An 18,393-nucleotide genomic window follows, 5' to 3' on the forward strand; every position below is an offset into this window, starting at 1 on the left:
GAGCAAACACTCCCAATCCAGGAATGGGCACAACTGGTGTACTATTCTAAAGTGTGCAAAGGCCCTCCTGGTCATGGCTATCACTGCTCTTCTAGCAGAAGCAATGAGTGTAAGATGGCTCCCAGACTGCATACAAGTCTGTCTGGGGGCAGTGCATCCCATCATGACTAGAAATAGAAAAACCTTGCCACTGGGAGGCCCAAATATTCAAAGCTATTCATTTGTGCTTTGGTGTAGCCAAATCCCATTGCACCCCATCCAGGTGCTGATAGTCTCCAGGAACTGGGAGTCTGGGATATTCACTGCATTATTCAGGCAGTGAAGGGTGGGGGTATAAAGCTGCGTATTATCAGAATATTGATATCTCACCCTAAATCATCAGATCACTTCACCCAGCAGCCTTATGTAGATGTTAAATAGGAAAGAAGAGAGAACTGTGCCTTGGGTCATACAAAGTAGGGCTTCACAAACACACACACACACACACACACACACACACTCAACACTGTAGGGGCTGCAGGCTGGATATTCCCCCATAATCAATACCATAATCAATGGTATCAAAGACTGTTGAGAGGTTAAAAAGAGAATGGTTGCACTATAACAATCCTGTTCCTGCCAGAGGTCATCCAAGAGCGTGATCAATGCCATCTCAGTCCAGTAACCCAGCCTGAACTCTAACTGAAAAGGATCCATATAACCCACTTCATCCACGGTCCTAGGCAGCTGCCAGGCGACCACCTTTTACATAACTGTTAGGAATGTAAGTCACCTAACAGTTGGGTTGGAAAATATATAAACCAGGATAGACGTTTTAATACTGTCTCTTTAAGGGAATGCTAAAATTGTAATTGGGTGTGGTTCCTCAAATGGCCATAAGATGGAGCCAGAAATCTGAGTTGTTTAGTCCTGTTCTGGAGAGTGTTGCCATTCCTGCATTTCCCTATTGACTGTTGCTGATCATCATTAGTCTTGGATTGATGTGAGTCTATTACTGAACTGCTTTTGATACTGGACTTTGATATTTGGATGATCCCTGGACTGAAAACTGACTGCTATAACTGTGTATGACTTGGATTGTTTGTTGAACTTTGCTTACCGTTTACTGGAAGTAAAAACCTACATTTTACTATACAGTGTATCTGTGTGCTGGTTGTGTGTTATTCTTCACCATTCTCACTACGTCTCCCTGTGTGCGCTCATTCTCCTAATGGGGAATTACCTCAACAATAACCATAGCCAAAAATGAGAGGTTAACTGACAGACTCAAAACTTGTCAGAGGGTTTTTACACCCTCTCTTGAAGGGGACCCTCTCCCCTTGTGGTGGTGCACCCTTTCCTGAAGGGGTCATTACTGGTTGGGTTGCACCACCACCTCCTTGAGAGCCGATGGGACCACACCTCACTTAAGGAATTAGTAACCACCTCCCAAAACCAATTGTGTCTCCACCAGGCAACCTTAGCCAGCCAGGAGACACATGGAATGCTGAGATGGTCAAACTAGCAGTTGCAAAAGCCCTGTTCACATCCTCAGGTGCAACGGGATCAAACTCCCCTCAGATAACCTTCCAAAATTTAGCCCTGTAACCTCCATTGGCACTGGCCTAAAGCCAGAGTCCAATGTAGAACAAATGCAAGAGACTCCACCTGCAAAGTGCACAGTAGATTCCTCATGTGATCCTATAGATTAAATCCTTTTTGTCTATGGTAAAGGCCATAGGCTAGAAACCAGGAATTTGTGAACTTTAGCTCTGCCTTAGGCATGAAAGCCAGCTGGTGGCTTTGGGTCAGTCATGCTTTCTCACCTCACCTCACCGAGTTGTTATAGTGGGGAAAATAGTAGGGGAAAGGAGTATTAGGGATGTTTGCCATCTTCAGTTATTTATAAAAAATAATAAAGTTGAGATAAAAAAAATGTACCACAGCTTCCGGAAGTGATTAAAACTTCATATATTTATTATCAAAATTCAGTGTCACACATATTGAATGCGACATATATACATACAAATAAATAAACAAGCTTTTTCAGTTCAAGAAAACTACCCTTGATAAACACATTTAGGAAAACATGTAAAATAATCAGATGATAGATTTAAAATTAATCATTTATGCAGAGCACTTTACTCTTTAGCAATAAGGAAATAAAACTATTCTATGGTTCTCGGGTAAAAGAAAAAGATTAAATAATTTTTTCCCGTTTAGGACTTACCTGATTAACAAGTGAAAATCCATTTCTCCGCCACATTCCAGCATGAACTTGGGCGCACAGAACTAGACATCGCAGGGGATGTTCTATTAACATAGGAGGACTAAGTTCACTCTGTAATTGAAGATAAACACAAAACTCAATGTATTTGTTTTATGTTTTTAAAAAGCATTCAAAAATTCATTTCCATGACTTAAAATATAGGAAGTTATACCTATTACCTCTAGTGGTTCACTGAACTATAGGCACTGTCACCTCTGGATTTCCCCAACTAACAGTTCAGGGTTGTTGTTTTTTACTAAAATACCCCACTCTTAGAGGTTTATTAACATAATATTACTCACCATTGGTAGTTGCTCTGGAAACTTGTATGCTACTTCTGTTCTGCTCAAAAGTGCATGCAGACCTATATTAAAACAAAAATGCATTCTACTTGAAAAAGACTGTCCTAGAAATATCTAGTATTGAGCCATGAAAGCTTTATAAATTTAAAAAAACATCACTTTGGACAGCATTTGGAAGTCTGCTGGTGGACAATGTAGCATCCAAAGAATCAATGTCACATAACTGTAATAATGACTCTCACTTATCAGTAAGGAAATTGCTATATTTTATAAGCAAATGTAGTTTCAAAGGTGGTTTTCAATAGCAGCCATTTTTAGAAGACACAGAGATGATTACAATGTGAGTTAGTGCCATAAGACTTCCAATTCCAAGAAAGGTTGCAACTGGTGCACCAGCCAAGGATCAGCAAAAGTTCTTCTAGACATAGTTTCCACCTGCTGATTAAGCAGTAACCATGAGACTAGGACAATCACCAAATCACAGGCTTGCTTCTTCAAAGGAGCATTACTCTGTCCAAAGTCATAGCCAGAAGTGACAGAAAGCCAGTTCATTTCTGGATATTCATCAACATTGACTTGGAGGAATTCAATTTCAGTTTTTTCTTTACCATCCAGTTTCTCATAGCCTCCAGACACTGTATCAAGGTTCCTACAGCATCACCAGAGTGGTGATGAGCAGATGACCTCTTTTAGAGTGCCTAAATTTGGCCCGTGGGGCCAGCCTGGAAATAGCAAAGGACCGGTCCGTGGTACCTCTGGCAGCCAAAACGGGGTGCAGAGGGGCAGTAAGTGGAATAACCATAGTTACCTAACGTTGTTTGGGTAAATAATATATAAACCATGATAGCAAAGTTTAAATGTGTTTTTCACTTTAAACTCTAAATGATATAATTTGGGTGCGGTTGAAAAACTGCCATAAGAGGGAGCTAGAGAACCTGGATTGCTACTGGATTGATGGTTGATTGTTCTGCGTGTTCCCTGTTGCTGACGTCCGAAGGAGGAAAGAGTTTTGAATGCTGCATATCTAATCTACTGTGAGAAGATATTTACTGGACTGATTTATGGATTGACATTGTAAGTTAACTGACCTTTTTTTTCGACACTGGATTTTTGCAATTGAACAATCTCCGGACTGAACTGACTGAACACTAGTGAATGATATTTGGACTGTTTGACCCTGCTAAACTCTTAATGGAATAAACTATTCAACTAAGACAGTGTATCCGTTTTTACTGAGTGTGTAAACTAAAAACGCTTTCTCTCATATTCGCCTGAATGCCTGACTGCTGTGCACATTCTGCTAGGGTATATCCCTAACACCCACACAATGCAATTTCGGCATGGATATCTCCTACAGCATTCTGCCAGCCAAATATGGTGCGGGAGGCCACACGAGGCTCCCCATGCCCTGTTTTCAGCCTGGACAGCCTCCTGCAGCACTTTGCTGGCCAAACCGTGCATGGTCCCCATGAGCCCCATTTTGGCCCACAAAGTGCTGCAGGAGGGATCCATCCCTCTCCCCCCGCCCCTTGGGCAGCCCGCGGAGGATATATAATGCTGATCTGGCCCTCGAAAAAATCCAGTTTGACATCCCTGGTCTACTTAGTGAAAGTCTGAAACATTGTAATGTAGTGACACAGTTATCCATTTTCTTAAGCTACTCAGAAGGCTATTATAATCAATGGTAAATACGGCTAATGATAGAGTTTAAAGAACCAAGAAAGGAGCATTACCCCAATTCAACCCCAATTAGGAAGAACAATTACATTACTAGAGTAAGTTATTTTCAAAACTGGTACAGGTGTAGATCCTAGAAAAAGTCATATCTGTTTAAAGGATGGCAGATAGGTGCTACATTCCTACTCCATATATTACAACCAGACTGGGCAGAATACTGACCAAGTATTACATGAACTTAAATTACTTTTATGAGGATGAAAACTTACACCCCATTATTGGAATGTTATAACATTGTTTTAGACTCAGCTTGTGAGATCTTCAACCTTTACAATCAAAGACAATTACAGTATGCATTTATAGTGTGTGGTATGTCTTGAGAAGCAACGAGTTTATAGTTTGCCTATGAATACAAAACTAACAGACTGACATACTACTGACATATTATAGACTGAATCTTGGTTTTGCTAGGACATGATAAGCAACATAATTTCTGGACAAGCCTCACATCAAGATTACAAAAAATGTAGCCTGGGAACCATGCAAACACTTTTGTGGCTTCAATGTTTTCCACATCCACAAAGTAGATGGAATAAAAATTTGGGAAAAGTTTTTGCATTTTAGGGAGAAAATATAATTGCTTAACCAATCCAATTTATCTCACAAATGAACCATTTTTAAAGTATGGCTTTTAACTTTTACCCAAAATCTTTTGTGGCCCTTGAACCAACAGAAGTGGATAGCACTCCTTATAGTATCTACGATTTAGCTACATCTAAAATATAGTGTATTATAGTGTGTGTGTGTGTTTACACATTTGTGATAAGTTGCTATAATAGTAAGAATAATTTAATTTGAACCTGAAATATCAAAGAAACTCAGTTTCATACAGCTTACTAGCTCATGTCTTTGTTATAAAGTGAATTCACTTCATTTCCCACCCACAAAGATAGCAAGCAAAAGACAAAATTTGTGCTATAGTTATGAAAACAAACCATATTAAAAATTAACCACCAAATCAACTAAGCAATTTAGGTCTCACCTGCAAGTAAACGGGAAACAGGAAGATGAATGCTAACTTTTTCCTGAGAAACACAGTATCTAATAGTTTCAACTGAATGTCCACACATGCTGAGTTCAATAGGTTGTTCTCCATCAGTAAAACCACAGTGGCATTGCATCAAAGCAGTCAAACATTTCTTATATGCTTCAATAAGCACTTTTTCCTATAAAGATTAAAGGTAAATTATGTTTACAGAAAACACAGCTCTTAAAATTTTAACAAAATTATCATGCATTTGTGATCAAGTTAAACAAGTGAAAAATTGCATCAAGGTAAAATTTATCTAACCTATTTGAAATGTATTGGCCAATGCTGTTTCAATAACTGTTGGAACTGTATCATAGTAGGCAGCAGAAGGTATACAATTCCATCTTATAAATAAAACTTTAGTGGCAGAAATAATAACATAGGAAGCGCATATAAGACACTTGTAATTCTGTTTTTTTTTAAAACTCCAAATAAGAGAAAAAAGTACTGGTGAGGGAAAATTTTCTGTTCTAGCCTCTAGGCCTTGCTTTGCAATGAGAGCTGTAGTATTTTTAGGACTTTCTTCTAGGGTATTTTATCATTTCACCCTAGAGCAGACTTCTAGAGAGTAGAGAAGATGGCTTTGACAGAGAGAGCTCATTAGATTTCATTTGCATCCCAATTAAGTGAGTCCTCATTAGTACATTTCATTTTCCGAATTGCACTCTACCTTTTCTTATACATTATATCCGTAAATCTTGTGGTTCTTCATACGTGCTATCACCATTCCATGTATAGCTATATAAACAATAGTACTTGCAAGAAGACTGAAGTATAAGACTGAAGTATATGGCGTGTCTCTTTCTAAAAAAAAAATCTAGTAATAATGAATTTTACCTCTTTTCCTCACATACAGTGATTTCCTGCCATGTCTGAAGCTATCAAAACTATTCTTGTTTCTTTAAACAAAATGCATCCAACCACATTCACATTCTGGATACCATTTTAAGAGATAGGCAAAAAAAGTGAAACTAGAACATTTTTCAAACTACTTCTCATTGTATCAGTTTGTTCAAATACTAAGATTTACCTCAGCTACATATATATTTCTAAATAATTGATCATTTGTTATCCACAGAATCAGCTACAATAGTATGAATTTTATCCAATCCATTCTGTGCATCTCTGATTCATTTGTGCCTCTTTGCTAATGACAATTTTTTTTAACTGCCTAAGTTTTCAATCAGTAAAATAGGGAGAATTTCCCCTTTAATTTATTCCCTGTTCTAAAGAACCTCTAAATCAGGGGTGCCAGGCCCATGCCTAGTTTGGCAAAGGGGGAAAAAGTCCCAATACATCATGCGACACTGCTGTGAAGACATGAGTTTGACACCTCTGCTCTAAATTATCCAAAGAAAATTAGAGAGGGAACACAAAACTGTAGCTACAAATAGGTATCTCACAGTAACTTTTGCATGAAATAATTAATCTCATACTAATGAGCATCCCCTTTTCCTTTTATTCCTTCTGAAATACACCCAAGCCGAAACCTGAAGATTGTGTGTTAATTTATTTTACTCCAATGTTTCCTGCTTAAAAATCATGGGCATTTGAATTTCCATTTTAAGCAACACAATCTTACTGATACAAATCATATAAAGAAATCTTGAGAGTTCTTTATTGCCCTCATTCAAATATATTTGAAACATTTTAACAACTTACATCTAAAGCACACCAATCTTGCATCATTGAGATAACATGTGTTAATTTCATCTGCAGCGTGAATGCAGCTTCCCACTCTGGTTCCATTTCAATATGCTGTCCTACTTGGCGAGTTATTGGATCCATGCCCTTCAGACACAGATGAAAACAACAAAGAAGTATTAATGCTAAGACCCAGCAAATCTTTGCCTAGTGACTGTCTATAGCAAAGATAGAAAAATGGCTGTCTGTGGTTTGCTAATGCTAATTTTATTTGTGATGGAGGAGCTAAACAAACCCGAGATGCTCAAAATTATATCCATTACAATTCTGGTTTACCACCTTATAGCTTCTAGGATCTCACTTCATAAGGTTCAACAATTCTTCACAAGAAAATCTTGATTAATAAAGAGGACTGTAGAAAAAATAGCTTTACTGAAACTCTATTCTATCACCAAGAAAAAAGAAACCTAATTTAAAAGGTATTGGAAATATAACAATTATATAACAAACAATTTTCACTATCTTGTTCGTAATCATGCAATTAATATGGTACTATTTTTCTATATTACTTACTTGCATACACCTCAGCAATTCCAAGAAGACATCAAAGCCATCTAGAAATTTTTGCCTCAGTTGATCTGACCACTCAGTTGGCTTGCTTATCAGCACATACCTATGTACAGCAAAAATAAATTTTCAGGCTGATTTTGTATTTATATAAAATTATATTTCCTGATTTTTAAAAACTCACTTACTTTAAATCCAGAATCAGGCTTTGGACTCGTCGGAATTTGAATGCCTGTAGTGCAGTATACCGTTCAAACTGAAATCTCCCCTGTATATCTCTATGTCGTAAATGATCCATAAATGTTGAGATTATAGTAGTCAGGAGATTTTCTTCTATAATTAACATTCTTGCCTATAGCAAAAGTACATTTGAAAGTGTGTTTTAATCAGAAGCTGCAGAAACAATTATTTGTACGTCAAATGCAGTTCTTTTCAGCACCAAATGGCAAATAGTTCCTGAATGGGAAACCAGTGGAATCATCATGTTCCAAGATAATTAAAGGAAGGATTGGATAAATTGTTAGAAATCCATGCCTCTAAAAACTTTATTTTTAAATAAAGATATCATTATTCTGAAACTTGAATCATAATTAATATCATCCATTAAGAATAAACATCTGCTGGTTAAGTACTCTAATCTCATGAAGTGATCACATTCATTTTTTTTACAATTGCTTATAACATGAACAACATACAAATTTGCTGAAATTATGTGGCTTTGCAATTATCTCAACAGCGCACATTTTTACAACGTGCGCTATTGAGATAATTTCAGAGGATCCACCCTTATTTCTCCAAAATATGAATAGAATCAAATTGCAAGGCAGCTTTCTACTACTGAGTTCCATCCCTTAACCAATGCAGGTACAAAAATCAAAGTATCTCAGGCAGATGTTTACCCTCTGCTTTGACACATCCATCTCCTTAGATAAATGGTTTCACTGCTGAACAGCTTTTATATTAGTGGAGTAAATAGTAGAGCAGTCAAGCAGAATTTACTTCTATGTAACTTCAAATGACTATTTGTGTCCTGTAGTCCAGGGATGCCCAACCTTTTCGACGCCGCGGCCCGGTTCCGGCGTCAGCTGGGCGCCGCGGCCCGGTTCCGGCGTCAGCTGGGCGCCGCCATCTTTTTTGAAAATCACTTCCGGTGGCGTCACGGAAGTGATTTTTCGTCAAATATGGCGGCGCCAGCGCTTCTGGTGAGCTTTTCGGGTAGAAATGGCTTTCTACCGGAAAAGCTCACCAACGCTGGCGCCGCCATCTTTTGAAGAAAAATTGCTTTTTTACCAAAAAGATGGCGGCGCCCAGCAACCAGCGACCCGGTAAGGCTTGTTCCGCGGCCCGGTACCGGTCCGCGGACCGGCGGTTGGGGACCCCTGCTGTAGTCTAAGACAGGGTATGTACTTCCTTCACTCAAAGACTGTTCTTGGCTTTGTATAGTACAATGGTTCCCAAATGTTCCCTTTTTAAAAAAATGATTGAAGACCCCAAATAGCTTTTGTTTACATGGACTATATCTATCAATATTTACCATATTATAAATTAAAAATATTTTTGACTTCACAGACCCTCTGACTTAAGACACCCCCTGTTAGGGTTTGGGGATAAACCCCTAGAAGAGTATTGCAGCAGTAGTCAAACCAGGCAACCAAAGGAGAGCGGAAGGGCCCCAGAGTATACACACACTGAACACAAACACTGTTTGTAGTTTAAATAGTTTTTAATCCAGTTAGAGTTTAAGCATTGTCATTCAGTCCATTAAGTCATTCACAGTATTTCCATCCAGTAAGACTCACTAGTATTGTCCAAGTTAAGAGTCCTTGCAATATCTTTATCAGCCGATAAAGATATCTTCTCCTCCTCCGGTTTCACTCTCCAGAGAAACAAACGCTGGATATTCAGTAGAATTACGCAGTAAATCAGCAAACAGTAGCAAACAATAACAGTTCAGTCACAGGCACTCACAGTCAGTAATCACAGTTAGTCGCAGCAACACACAGTAACAGTTACAGCAACACACAGTTACAGTCAGTAAGCTTTCCAGCTTCTAATGCTTCCTTATATTGTAACTTCTAACCGCACCCTTAATCGGCTAATTGCCTGCTGCATTGTGCTTAAAGTGATAAGCACTTAAACCATGATATCTAAGTTTTATATATTTATTCACCCAAACCATATTTGGTATCAATGTTATACCTAACATACTCCCCTTTTGGGTGAAATAAATATATAATACCTTTACAATCTAACCCCATAATTTTCACAACTCTCCTGGTGCTTACTGGCACCTTGGGCTTTAGTAAAATTATCAGCTAAATTGTCCTCCGACATACAGTACTCTAGCTGAATCATCTTACTTCTTACAGATTGTCTCACGTTTAGGTATCTTAGATCTGTATGCTTGCTCCTTGTTTTTACTCCAATATTTGTGGCCATTTGAATTGCTGCCTGATTATCTTCATGTATAATTATAGGATAATCTACAGTTATACCTATATCAATTAACATTTGTTTATACATTATTAATTCTGTACATAACAATGATAAACAGGAGAATTCTGCCTCCATAGTAGACAAACTTATATGCTGTTGTCTTATTGACTTCCAGCCTATTAATGTATTACCCAGCATTATGGCTGTTCCTGAAGTCGACTTTCTAGTGTCTCTTTCTGATGCAAAGCTAGCATCTGCATATGCACTTAGAATTAAATCACCCTTTGGTTCTAAATACAATGAATAATTCATTGTCTTTTAAGATATCTTAATATCCTCTTAGCTGCAATCCAGTGTCTTTCACATGGTGCAGAATTGAATCTAGCCAACTGATTCACGCAGTACGAAATATCTGGTCTAGACCAATTACTAATATAACTCAAACTACTAATTAAAGATTGATAAATCACCTTATCAAACTCAGGGCTTTGTTCATCAGTGTTGCTAAACTCCTGACTCATTGGAGTCTTAGCTGGCTTACAAAGCTCCATCTTGTAATCTTTTAGTAATTTGCTTATCTTATCTTCCTGAGATATCTTAAAACCTTTCCGTGTTTTATTTATATTCAAACCGAGATACTTCTTTATCTCCCTAATTGCTTGATCTTTATTCTCTTTCCTAATGATGCTATTATTTTATTTGCTTCATCATTAGTTTCAGTTATCAATGCAATGTCATCTGTGAATAGTAATAATAATGATACTTTCCCATTTGTCTCCCTCTTAAACAGACATGGATCGGCTAAACCAGCTTTAAATCCTATATTGTCTAGTTCCTTTACAATATACTGGTTCCATTCATAGCCTGATTGTTTTAGACCATAGAGGCTTTTCTTTAACAACCAACAATCATTATTATCCTTATTTTCACTTTTAATACCAACAGGTTTTTCATATAAATAATATGTTTTAATGGGGCGTGCAAGTAAGCAGTTTCCACATCTAAATGGTTAACTATATAGTTTTTACTAGCTGCCCACACTAAAGCTGCTCTCAAGGTTGCTGCCTTAAGACTAGGTGCAAACACCTCATCGTAGTCATTAGCATTCTGCCTAAAACCTTGGGCTACTAACCTTGCCTTATGGATTAAATTACCATCTTTATCTATTTTTATCTTAAATATCCATTTGCAGCCAATGGATTTCTTTCCTACAGGTAATTTGGCATTTTCATACACCTTCATATCTCTTAATGAATTCAGTTCCTTATTCATTGCTGCATACCAACTTTCTTTTTCCTTAGTAGGATACTTTTTAATTTCTTCTACAGAATTAGGAACTTGATTAATCTGGCACACTGTGTTAGCCTGGTACCTATCAGGCGGTCTAGATATACGTGTAGTTCTTCTGGGAATTACAGGGCTTACAGGAGGACTTTGTTGAACTACTACCTGTTCATCTTTCTCATCCTGTTCAGCTATTGAATCTGTTTCTTCCTTTATGGGCACTATTTCATCCTGTATTTGTCTCTTTACTTTATTTTTAAAGTTACAGGGATAACTAATGGGATTTCTATAGGATTCAATAATTACATCTCTATTGGCATCCTGTTCTAATTTCTCCCATCCTTCATGTTCTAGAAATTGGGCACTAGCACTACATAACACTTTAGATGTGCCTTTTCCCCAAAATCTATATGCCCTATGGTTTGCCTGATAACCAACGAAGAAAAATCTTTTAGCTCTATGTTGCCCTTTTTTTTCTGAGTTGTGCAGGAATATGCACCCATGCTGGTGCACCAAATGTGTGCAGGTAACTTAGATCAGGTTTCCTGCCATGCCATCTGGTGAATGGTATTTCACCTGTTGTTGTATTAACAACGTTGTTCAATATGTTATTAGCACACATTGTAGCCTCCCCCACAAAGAATCAGGTAACCCAGAATCATTTAACATTGTTCTAACCATTGCCTGTAGTGTTTGGCCTCTTCTTTCAATAAAAGCATTATGTTCTGGCCTGTATGGAGCAGACTTCTTATGCTCTATTCCAGCTACCTTAAGTCTGTTCTGGAATTTGTTATTAATAAATTCCGTACCATTATCTGTCACCAGGGTTATCAGTTTACGTTTAGACTTTCTTTCAGCAAACCTAAGCCAATTGAAAAAATGTTGATATGTTTCAGTTTTGCTTTTCATTAAATAGCAAAACCCATATCTAGAATAATGGTCCATAATGCTCAGTACATATCTAGCACCCCCCATACTGGGTTTCTTTGGACCTATTATGTCTGCAAATACTACTTCTAAAGGTTCTTTTGTTTTGAAACCATTTAGCCTATTTGCAGGCAATACCTTGCTCTTATCTTCACAGCAAACATTACAACGTAAATATTTATCACAAGGTTTTAAACTTATTCCTTCAGATAACTCAACTGTACGTTTTAGCATTTTAAAATTTACATGCCCCAAACGCCTATGCAATAAATGGATACATTCTTCATGAGGCTTTATATTATTAAATACAGTTTGAGCCTCCCTTTCTTACTATTATCTAAGACATATAATGTTCCATTTAAAGCTGCAGTTACCCTTTTGTTATCTTTTTCAATTATGCAATTATTATCCTTAAAAGTAATTACATAACCTAATTTATCTAATACCCTTACTGAAAGCAAATTAAACTTTAGTTGCGGTACATACAACATTTTTATATCCTGGTTTATGTACGGACAACGTGCAAAACCTTGACCTTTCGCTTTCAGGTTCCAGCCATTGGCAAGTGATATATGTTGAGAACTTGTAGACATTTTTATAAATTTTGTCTTATCTCTTGTGATGCAGTGGGATGCGCCACTGTCAACCACCCATAGATTATTCTTCACATCAGAGTTGCTAAACGTGGCTAGTTCAAATGCTTTCTTTGGCTTTTTACATTCTGGCTTTTTCTCTTTTGCAGAATCTTGCCAAATGTCCTCTGCCTCCCACAATTAAAACACTTTTTAATTGTGTATGCTGTTGAAGATAAATTCTCTTCTTCCAGGTGCTTTACTTTGCTTTGCTGGTTTCTTTCAAGCTTTGAAGATAATTTCTCTTCTTTCTTATCTTCTCTCAGCTCGTCACGCTCACGCCTTCTTCTGGCTTCTTCTAGTAGCCTGCCTGTAATCTCGGTTAATGAGAGGCTTTCTTTTGGCAATACCTCTAACGAAGTCACATAGTCATCATAGCTTTGATCTAATGAAGATAATATTATGTAGACTTGTTGCAGTTCATTAAATATAAGCTCTTTTCTTGCAAATCTTGAAAAATGCTCTTCATACAGTTTAAATGAACTAACATATCTCCATTCCTCTGAAGATGCGTTCGAAAAAGCTTCCGTGTAAGATTTATATGTGCTCCTACACTGTCCCGAACATAAATCTTCCTGAGGTTCTCCCAGCAGTTTGCAGCATTTTCTTCTCCACGAATATGGACAAGCTGCTGATCACAGAGAGTCAGTCCTATGATGCATAAAGCCTGCTCATTCTTCAGTTTAAAGTCTTGTAACTTTTCTTTATCATCATCATTAGCAGGATCCCAGCTACTCACATCTGGTGGGTTTGCTATAATGTCCCACAAACCTTCTCTGCGTAGAAGTAAACTACATTTCATTGACCATGAAACATAGTTTGTTCCATCCAGCCTGGATATCATGGACAATTGTGACAAATTTACTTGTGCCATTACTCTTCAGATATTTTGACTATTTTAAACTAATTAAAACAGTTTGTTTTTACAGTAATGTGCAACTCACACCAACTCTCTCTGCTTATATCCTGGTTAGTTAGACTATGCTGCTGGGCCCATAACCCATGATAGGAATTGGGGATAAACCCTAGAAGAGTATTGCAGCAGTAGTCAAACCAGGCAACCAAAGGAGAGCGGAAGGGCCCCAGAGTATACACACACTGAACACAAACACTGTTTGTAGTTTAAATAGTTTTTAATCCAGTTAGAGTTTAAGCATTGTCATTCAGTCCATTAAGTCATTCACAGTATTTCCATCCAGTAAGACTCACTAGTATTGTCCAAGTTAAGAGTCCTTGCAATATCTTTATCAGCCGATAAAGATATCTTCTCCTCCTCCGGTTTCACTCTCCAGAGAAACAAACGCTGGATATTCAGTAGAATTACGCAGTAAATCAGCAAACAGTAGCAAACAATAACAGTTCAGTCACAGGCACTCACAGTCAGTAATCACAGTTAGTCGCAGCAACACACAGTAACAGTTACAGCAACACACAGTTACAGTCAGTAAGCTTTCCAGCTTCTAATGCTTCCTTATATTGTAACTTCTAACCGCACCCTTAATCGGCTAATTGCCTGCTGCATTGTGCTTAAAGTGATAAGCACTTAAACCATGATATCTAAGTTTTATATATTTATTCACCCAAACCATATTTGGTATCAATGTTATACCTAACACCCCCGAAGTCCATAAATCACACTTTGAGACTCAGTGGTATAGCAAATCAAAGACCACACTCTAAACGTGGTGTGGCTGTAGGCTCCAAATGCAAGTTTTATTTATTTCATTTTGTAAACTTTTTTAAAAAAATATTATTACATTACTAATATTGTAATAAAAAACAATTTCCCTTCCTCCAGTCATAGTATTGATTTAAAAAAAAAATGGAAGAGAAGTAAGTAGAGAAAAAATGGGGGGGGGGGGGGATAACAGATTGGAAAAATCTTGAAGGAAGAATGGGTAACCCCTAAAAGGCATTACCATCTTGACACAGTGGAAAGTATTTATAGCTCCAATGAATTTGAGTTATGCCAGTAGAGAAACCTTTGATTGATAAGGTCAAAGACAGAAGGACAATTCTTAGAGTAAGTCCAGTATTGAGGTGGACACATGGGCTCTGAAGATATGAGTGAAGCCAAGAAATTTAGGAGATGGAATTAGAAAATCAAATTCAGAAGATTTGATTCAGAGAGAGGAATTCCTCATATTATAAACACAAAATTATTTATACCACAGATGTGAGAAGCACATCCTAAATAAAACTCAAAATCATCAAATTGGAAATGAAACACACTAAATTTGATGCTTCAGTAATAAATAAAATTATGGGGGGGCAGAATGTTTATGATTATCTGGCAATATTCAGAATATGAGAGCGTATTAAGGAACAAAGTGGCAATGAAATTAAAATGGAGTGGTTAAATCTCACTAGAATTTAAGAAATGAAAGGATTGTATCTATAAAAATATGAAGGAAATGCAGTGAGGAAGTTAAACTTGACAAAGTTGGGTAATGAAGTTGGGCACAAAATAGGGAGAGAAAAATAAAAGTAAAGATAAAACATGGTGAACAATCAGTAAAACGTAACAGCATGTGAGCTGGGGAGAAGAAATTCAGAAGTTTTAGTATGTTGTATGTACCTACATGAGCCATTTATTGGACTCATATTTTGGAGTTAAAAGATGATACCTTCTTCTGTGCATCTGGCTTTGTGCCTAAGACAGGACCAGAACTCATAGCCTCTTAATTTCTAGTTTAGTGCCTTAACCGCTACCACCATATACTGGCTCTTTTTTTTTCAATCTACAAATTATAATTTTGTTACAGGTAGGCTCTGTCTTTTTTAATCATAAATTATATAAGAATCAATATTTAGGATTCCAAACATACATTATATCTGTATTAGATGGCCTTCAGAGCAAACAGAAGGTTTCATTCAACATTCAAATACTTACAAGAGAAGGTACTGTGAATATCTGCACCGAGAGGTCAGCAATTGAATACTCCCTGTCGTGGTCATCTTTCACATAATCATTCTGCAATCGCTCATAATTCTATTAAGAAGAAGGCAAAAAAGGCAGAAAGTGCCAACTATCAGTTTTTAAAAAAAGATAGTACTACTCACCAGAGTAGGTACAGTGAAGAGCTGAACAGAGAGAGCAGTCACCGACATTGGCCGCTCGTGATCATCCTCCATAAAATATCTCTGCAACTGCCGATAATTCTAAACAACAAGGGGAAATTCACCTCTAAACTGCACTGATTGGATGTTTTGTCTAAGTTTCATATTTGTGATGGAAAACTATGTTCTAAAACTGGCAACTATTTATATCTCAAATAACTAAACTTATGGCTAAGGGGACACCCTTAGCAGCAATAGGAAATTAAATACAAATACCAAATGTATCCATTGTTATAGGAAACATTTTTGGATTCAATCAATATTTAAATTAAATTGATGGAGCTGTGCAATATATAGAAATATTTTTTACAATATAAAAATGAGTTAATGGAAAATTGAAAATCATTAGTTCAATTCAATTCAAGACCATGATATTTATTAGAAGTTGCATAATAATTCAACCAATTAATGAAGTGCCACCTTTTTATCTTGAGTATTAAAAATGCCTCATAAAAATTGAATCTTCATTTATTCTACTAAATTAGGGGCATTCTGTATCTTAGGAAGCAAGTTATTCTAAAAGGAGAGATAGCTTCTGAGAAGAACCACCATTTACTTTATCTGGGATTGTGATCCTTCAGAGATCACAAGGGGTGATCTCAAACTAGATGAGAATACTATTCTATACACATTTGGGGGTCAAATTATGTAGAGTACTTTGAATCTGATCTAGAATCATATTTGTAATCATTGAAGTAATCATAATAGAGATGTAACACTAATTTATTTGTTATTTCTAGTTAGTGGACTGGTTGCTGCATTTGAAACTTGTAGCTTACAAGTCATTGTTGCAAGGGTCTCCTGATTCTAAAAGACCCACAGCTGGCTTTTGCCTGCTGCTATAGCAGGTGCTGCGAGTCTTAAGGGACTCCCAAACCATGGATGATTATCTATAGGGGAAATGCAACTTCATCCAGAGTCAATGTTGGAACTGGAACCAAGCCAAATCAATAATACGATATTATAAAGAATTTGTAACTGAAAAGTACTCACCCTGGCAAACCGGAAGGCAAACAGTTTCTTGTATTTCAAATCCATAAGTAGGCTGCTCATGAATAACTGATGATACACACTTCTAGCTCCTGGGGATGAAGAAGGGAAGTGTCGGGAAAAAATACATATTAAATGTCAACTTGCATGAGAAGAGTCTATTAAAAAATAACAGTAAACCCTAAATAGCACCAAATGTTTTTACACTATGGAATATTATGTAACAGGCGGCCTTCTAAAATAGCAGCCCCCAGGGGCCAGTTCTGTGAGAGAGGTTTTTACACAGACTGGAGGGGATGGGTTGTGTACTGCCTGCATCCCATAGATGGGGCTTTGCTTGGTTGCGCAGCTTTGTTTCTGGCGTGCCGTGGCCCAGTGCTGGTCCACAGAATGGGGTTGGGGACCCCTGCTCTAAAACAATGCATACTGGCAAAATGCTTACTTAAAAAAAATAGGGAAAATAATGGAGACATCTTAAAATAGGAAATGTTGGCAAAAGGTTGTAGATAGTATGTGGACTATTGTGGGAAATGAATATTTGTCAAAATGAATGGCTGTATATATGAGCATGTTTCTGCCCATTTTGTAATAAGTTACTTAGCAATGGAACGGCAGTCAAATATTTGATGGGAAGGTATGAGGATTTCTACACTGAGCAGGGTGTTGGATGAGAAAACTTGAAAGGTTCCTCTAATCCAAGGGTCTTCAAACTTGGCAAGTTTAAGACTTGTGGACTTCAACTCCCAGAATTCCTGAACTAACATCCCTGGAGGAGGAATTCTGCGAATTGAAGTCCACAAGTCTTAAGGCTGTCAAGTTTGAAGATCCCTGCTCTAAACCTATGATTAATTCTGTGTGTCAGGAGAACCATAAAAGAAGCAGTGGGAATGAGTTACCTCAGAACCTTGTGTAGCTTAAACAAGAAAAGGGTTATGAATGAATGAATATTAAATGTATGATCACTATGAGAAAAGTTCAATAAAGTGGTCTGGTCATATGGAGAAAAAGAATTATTGAAAATCTACACAATTGCATGAAAGAAGAGTGACTGGGTTGAAAGGAAGAATTGTGCTTGTATGACATTAAAGTGTTTCTCAGAAAGAAAGATATTTAAAGAGCAAGAAGTATATATATGAATTAATTTCAGAGCATGGTGGAAACAAGGATGTTTGGTAAGTACAGAAAGAGATGGAGAGGTATGGCGAATAACGTAGGTATTATAGAGTTTTAGCTTTGCTTTTATCTCCCACCTTATTTTTGTTTATTGAATTACTTCTTACTTTTTTCTGTGCTTTATGTTGCTTACTCAGATGATGAGCATATATGTAACAGAATAACAGATTGGAAGGCACCTTGGAAGTCTTCTAGACCACCCGCTGCAAAAGCAGGAGAGCCATGGTGGTGGTGTTAGAATGCAGTATTGCAGACTAACTCTGCCAACTGCCAGCAGTTCAATCCTGACTGGCTTAAGGTTGA

The 18,393-nt window shown here is 37.2% G+C and overlaps 1 protein-coding gene across 3 annotated transcripts in view; it reads right to left on the reverse strand.

The window, feature by feature from the left end:
* Positions 1-18,393, reverse strand: part of UBR2 (ubiquitin protein ligase E3 component n-recognin 2) — a 78,599-nt gene that overhangs the window by 33,144 nt on the left and 27,062 nt on the right. For 2 of the 3 annotated variants that reach the window (XM_026683295.2, XM_087963170.1), the window contains 8 exons: positions 16,921-17,009; positions 15,871-15,969; positions 7,717-7,880; positions 7,535-7,634; positions 6,980-7,108; positions 5,270-5,453; positions 2,551-2,612; positions 2,210-2,320 (listed from right to left, as the gene is read on the reverse strand). In XM_026683295.2, the coding sequence (XP_026539080.2) occupies positions 2,210-2,320; positions 2,551-2,612; positions 5,270-5,453; positions 6,980-7,108; positions 7,535-7,634; positions 7,717-7,880; positions 15,871-15,969; positions 16,921-17,009 (938 nt within the window). Of the gene's footprint in view, positions 1-2,209; positions 2,321-2,550; positions 2,613-5,269; positions 5,454-6,979; positions 7,109-7,534; positions 7,635-7,716; positions 7,881-15,700; positions 15,800-15,870; positions 15,970-16,920; positions 17,010-18,393 lie in introns of all 3 variants that reach the window. The other variant, XM_026683285.2, reaches the window with a different exon arrangement.

This window comes from Notechis scutatus, chromosome 1, assembly GCF_049901735.1.
Source record: "Notechis scutatus isolate UNSWTSFEM ecotype Mainland chromosome 1, rNotScu1.2, whole genome shotgun sequence".
NCBI lineage: Eukaryota > Metazoa > Chordata > Lepidosauria > Squamata > Elapidae > Notechis > Notechis scutatus.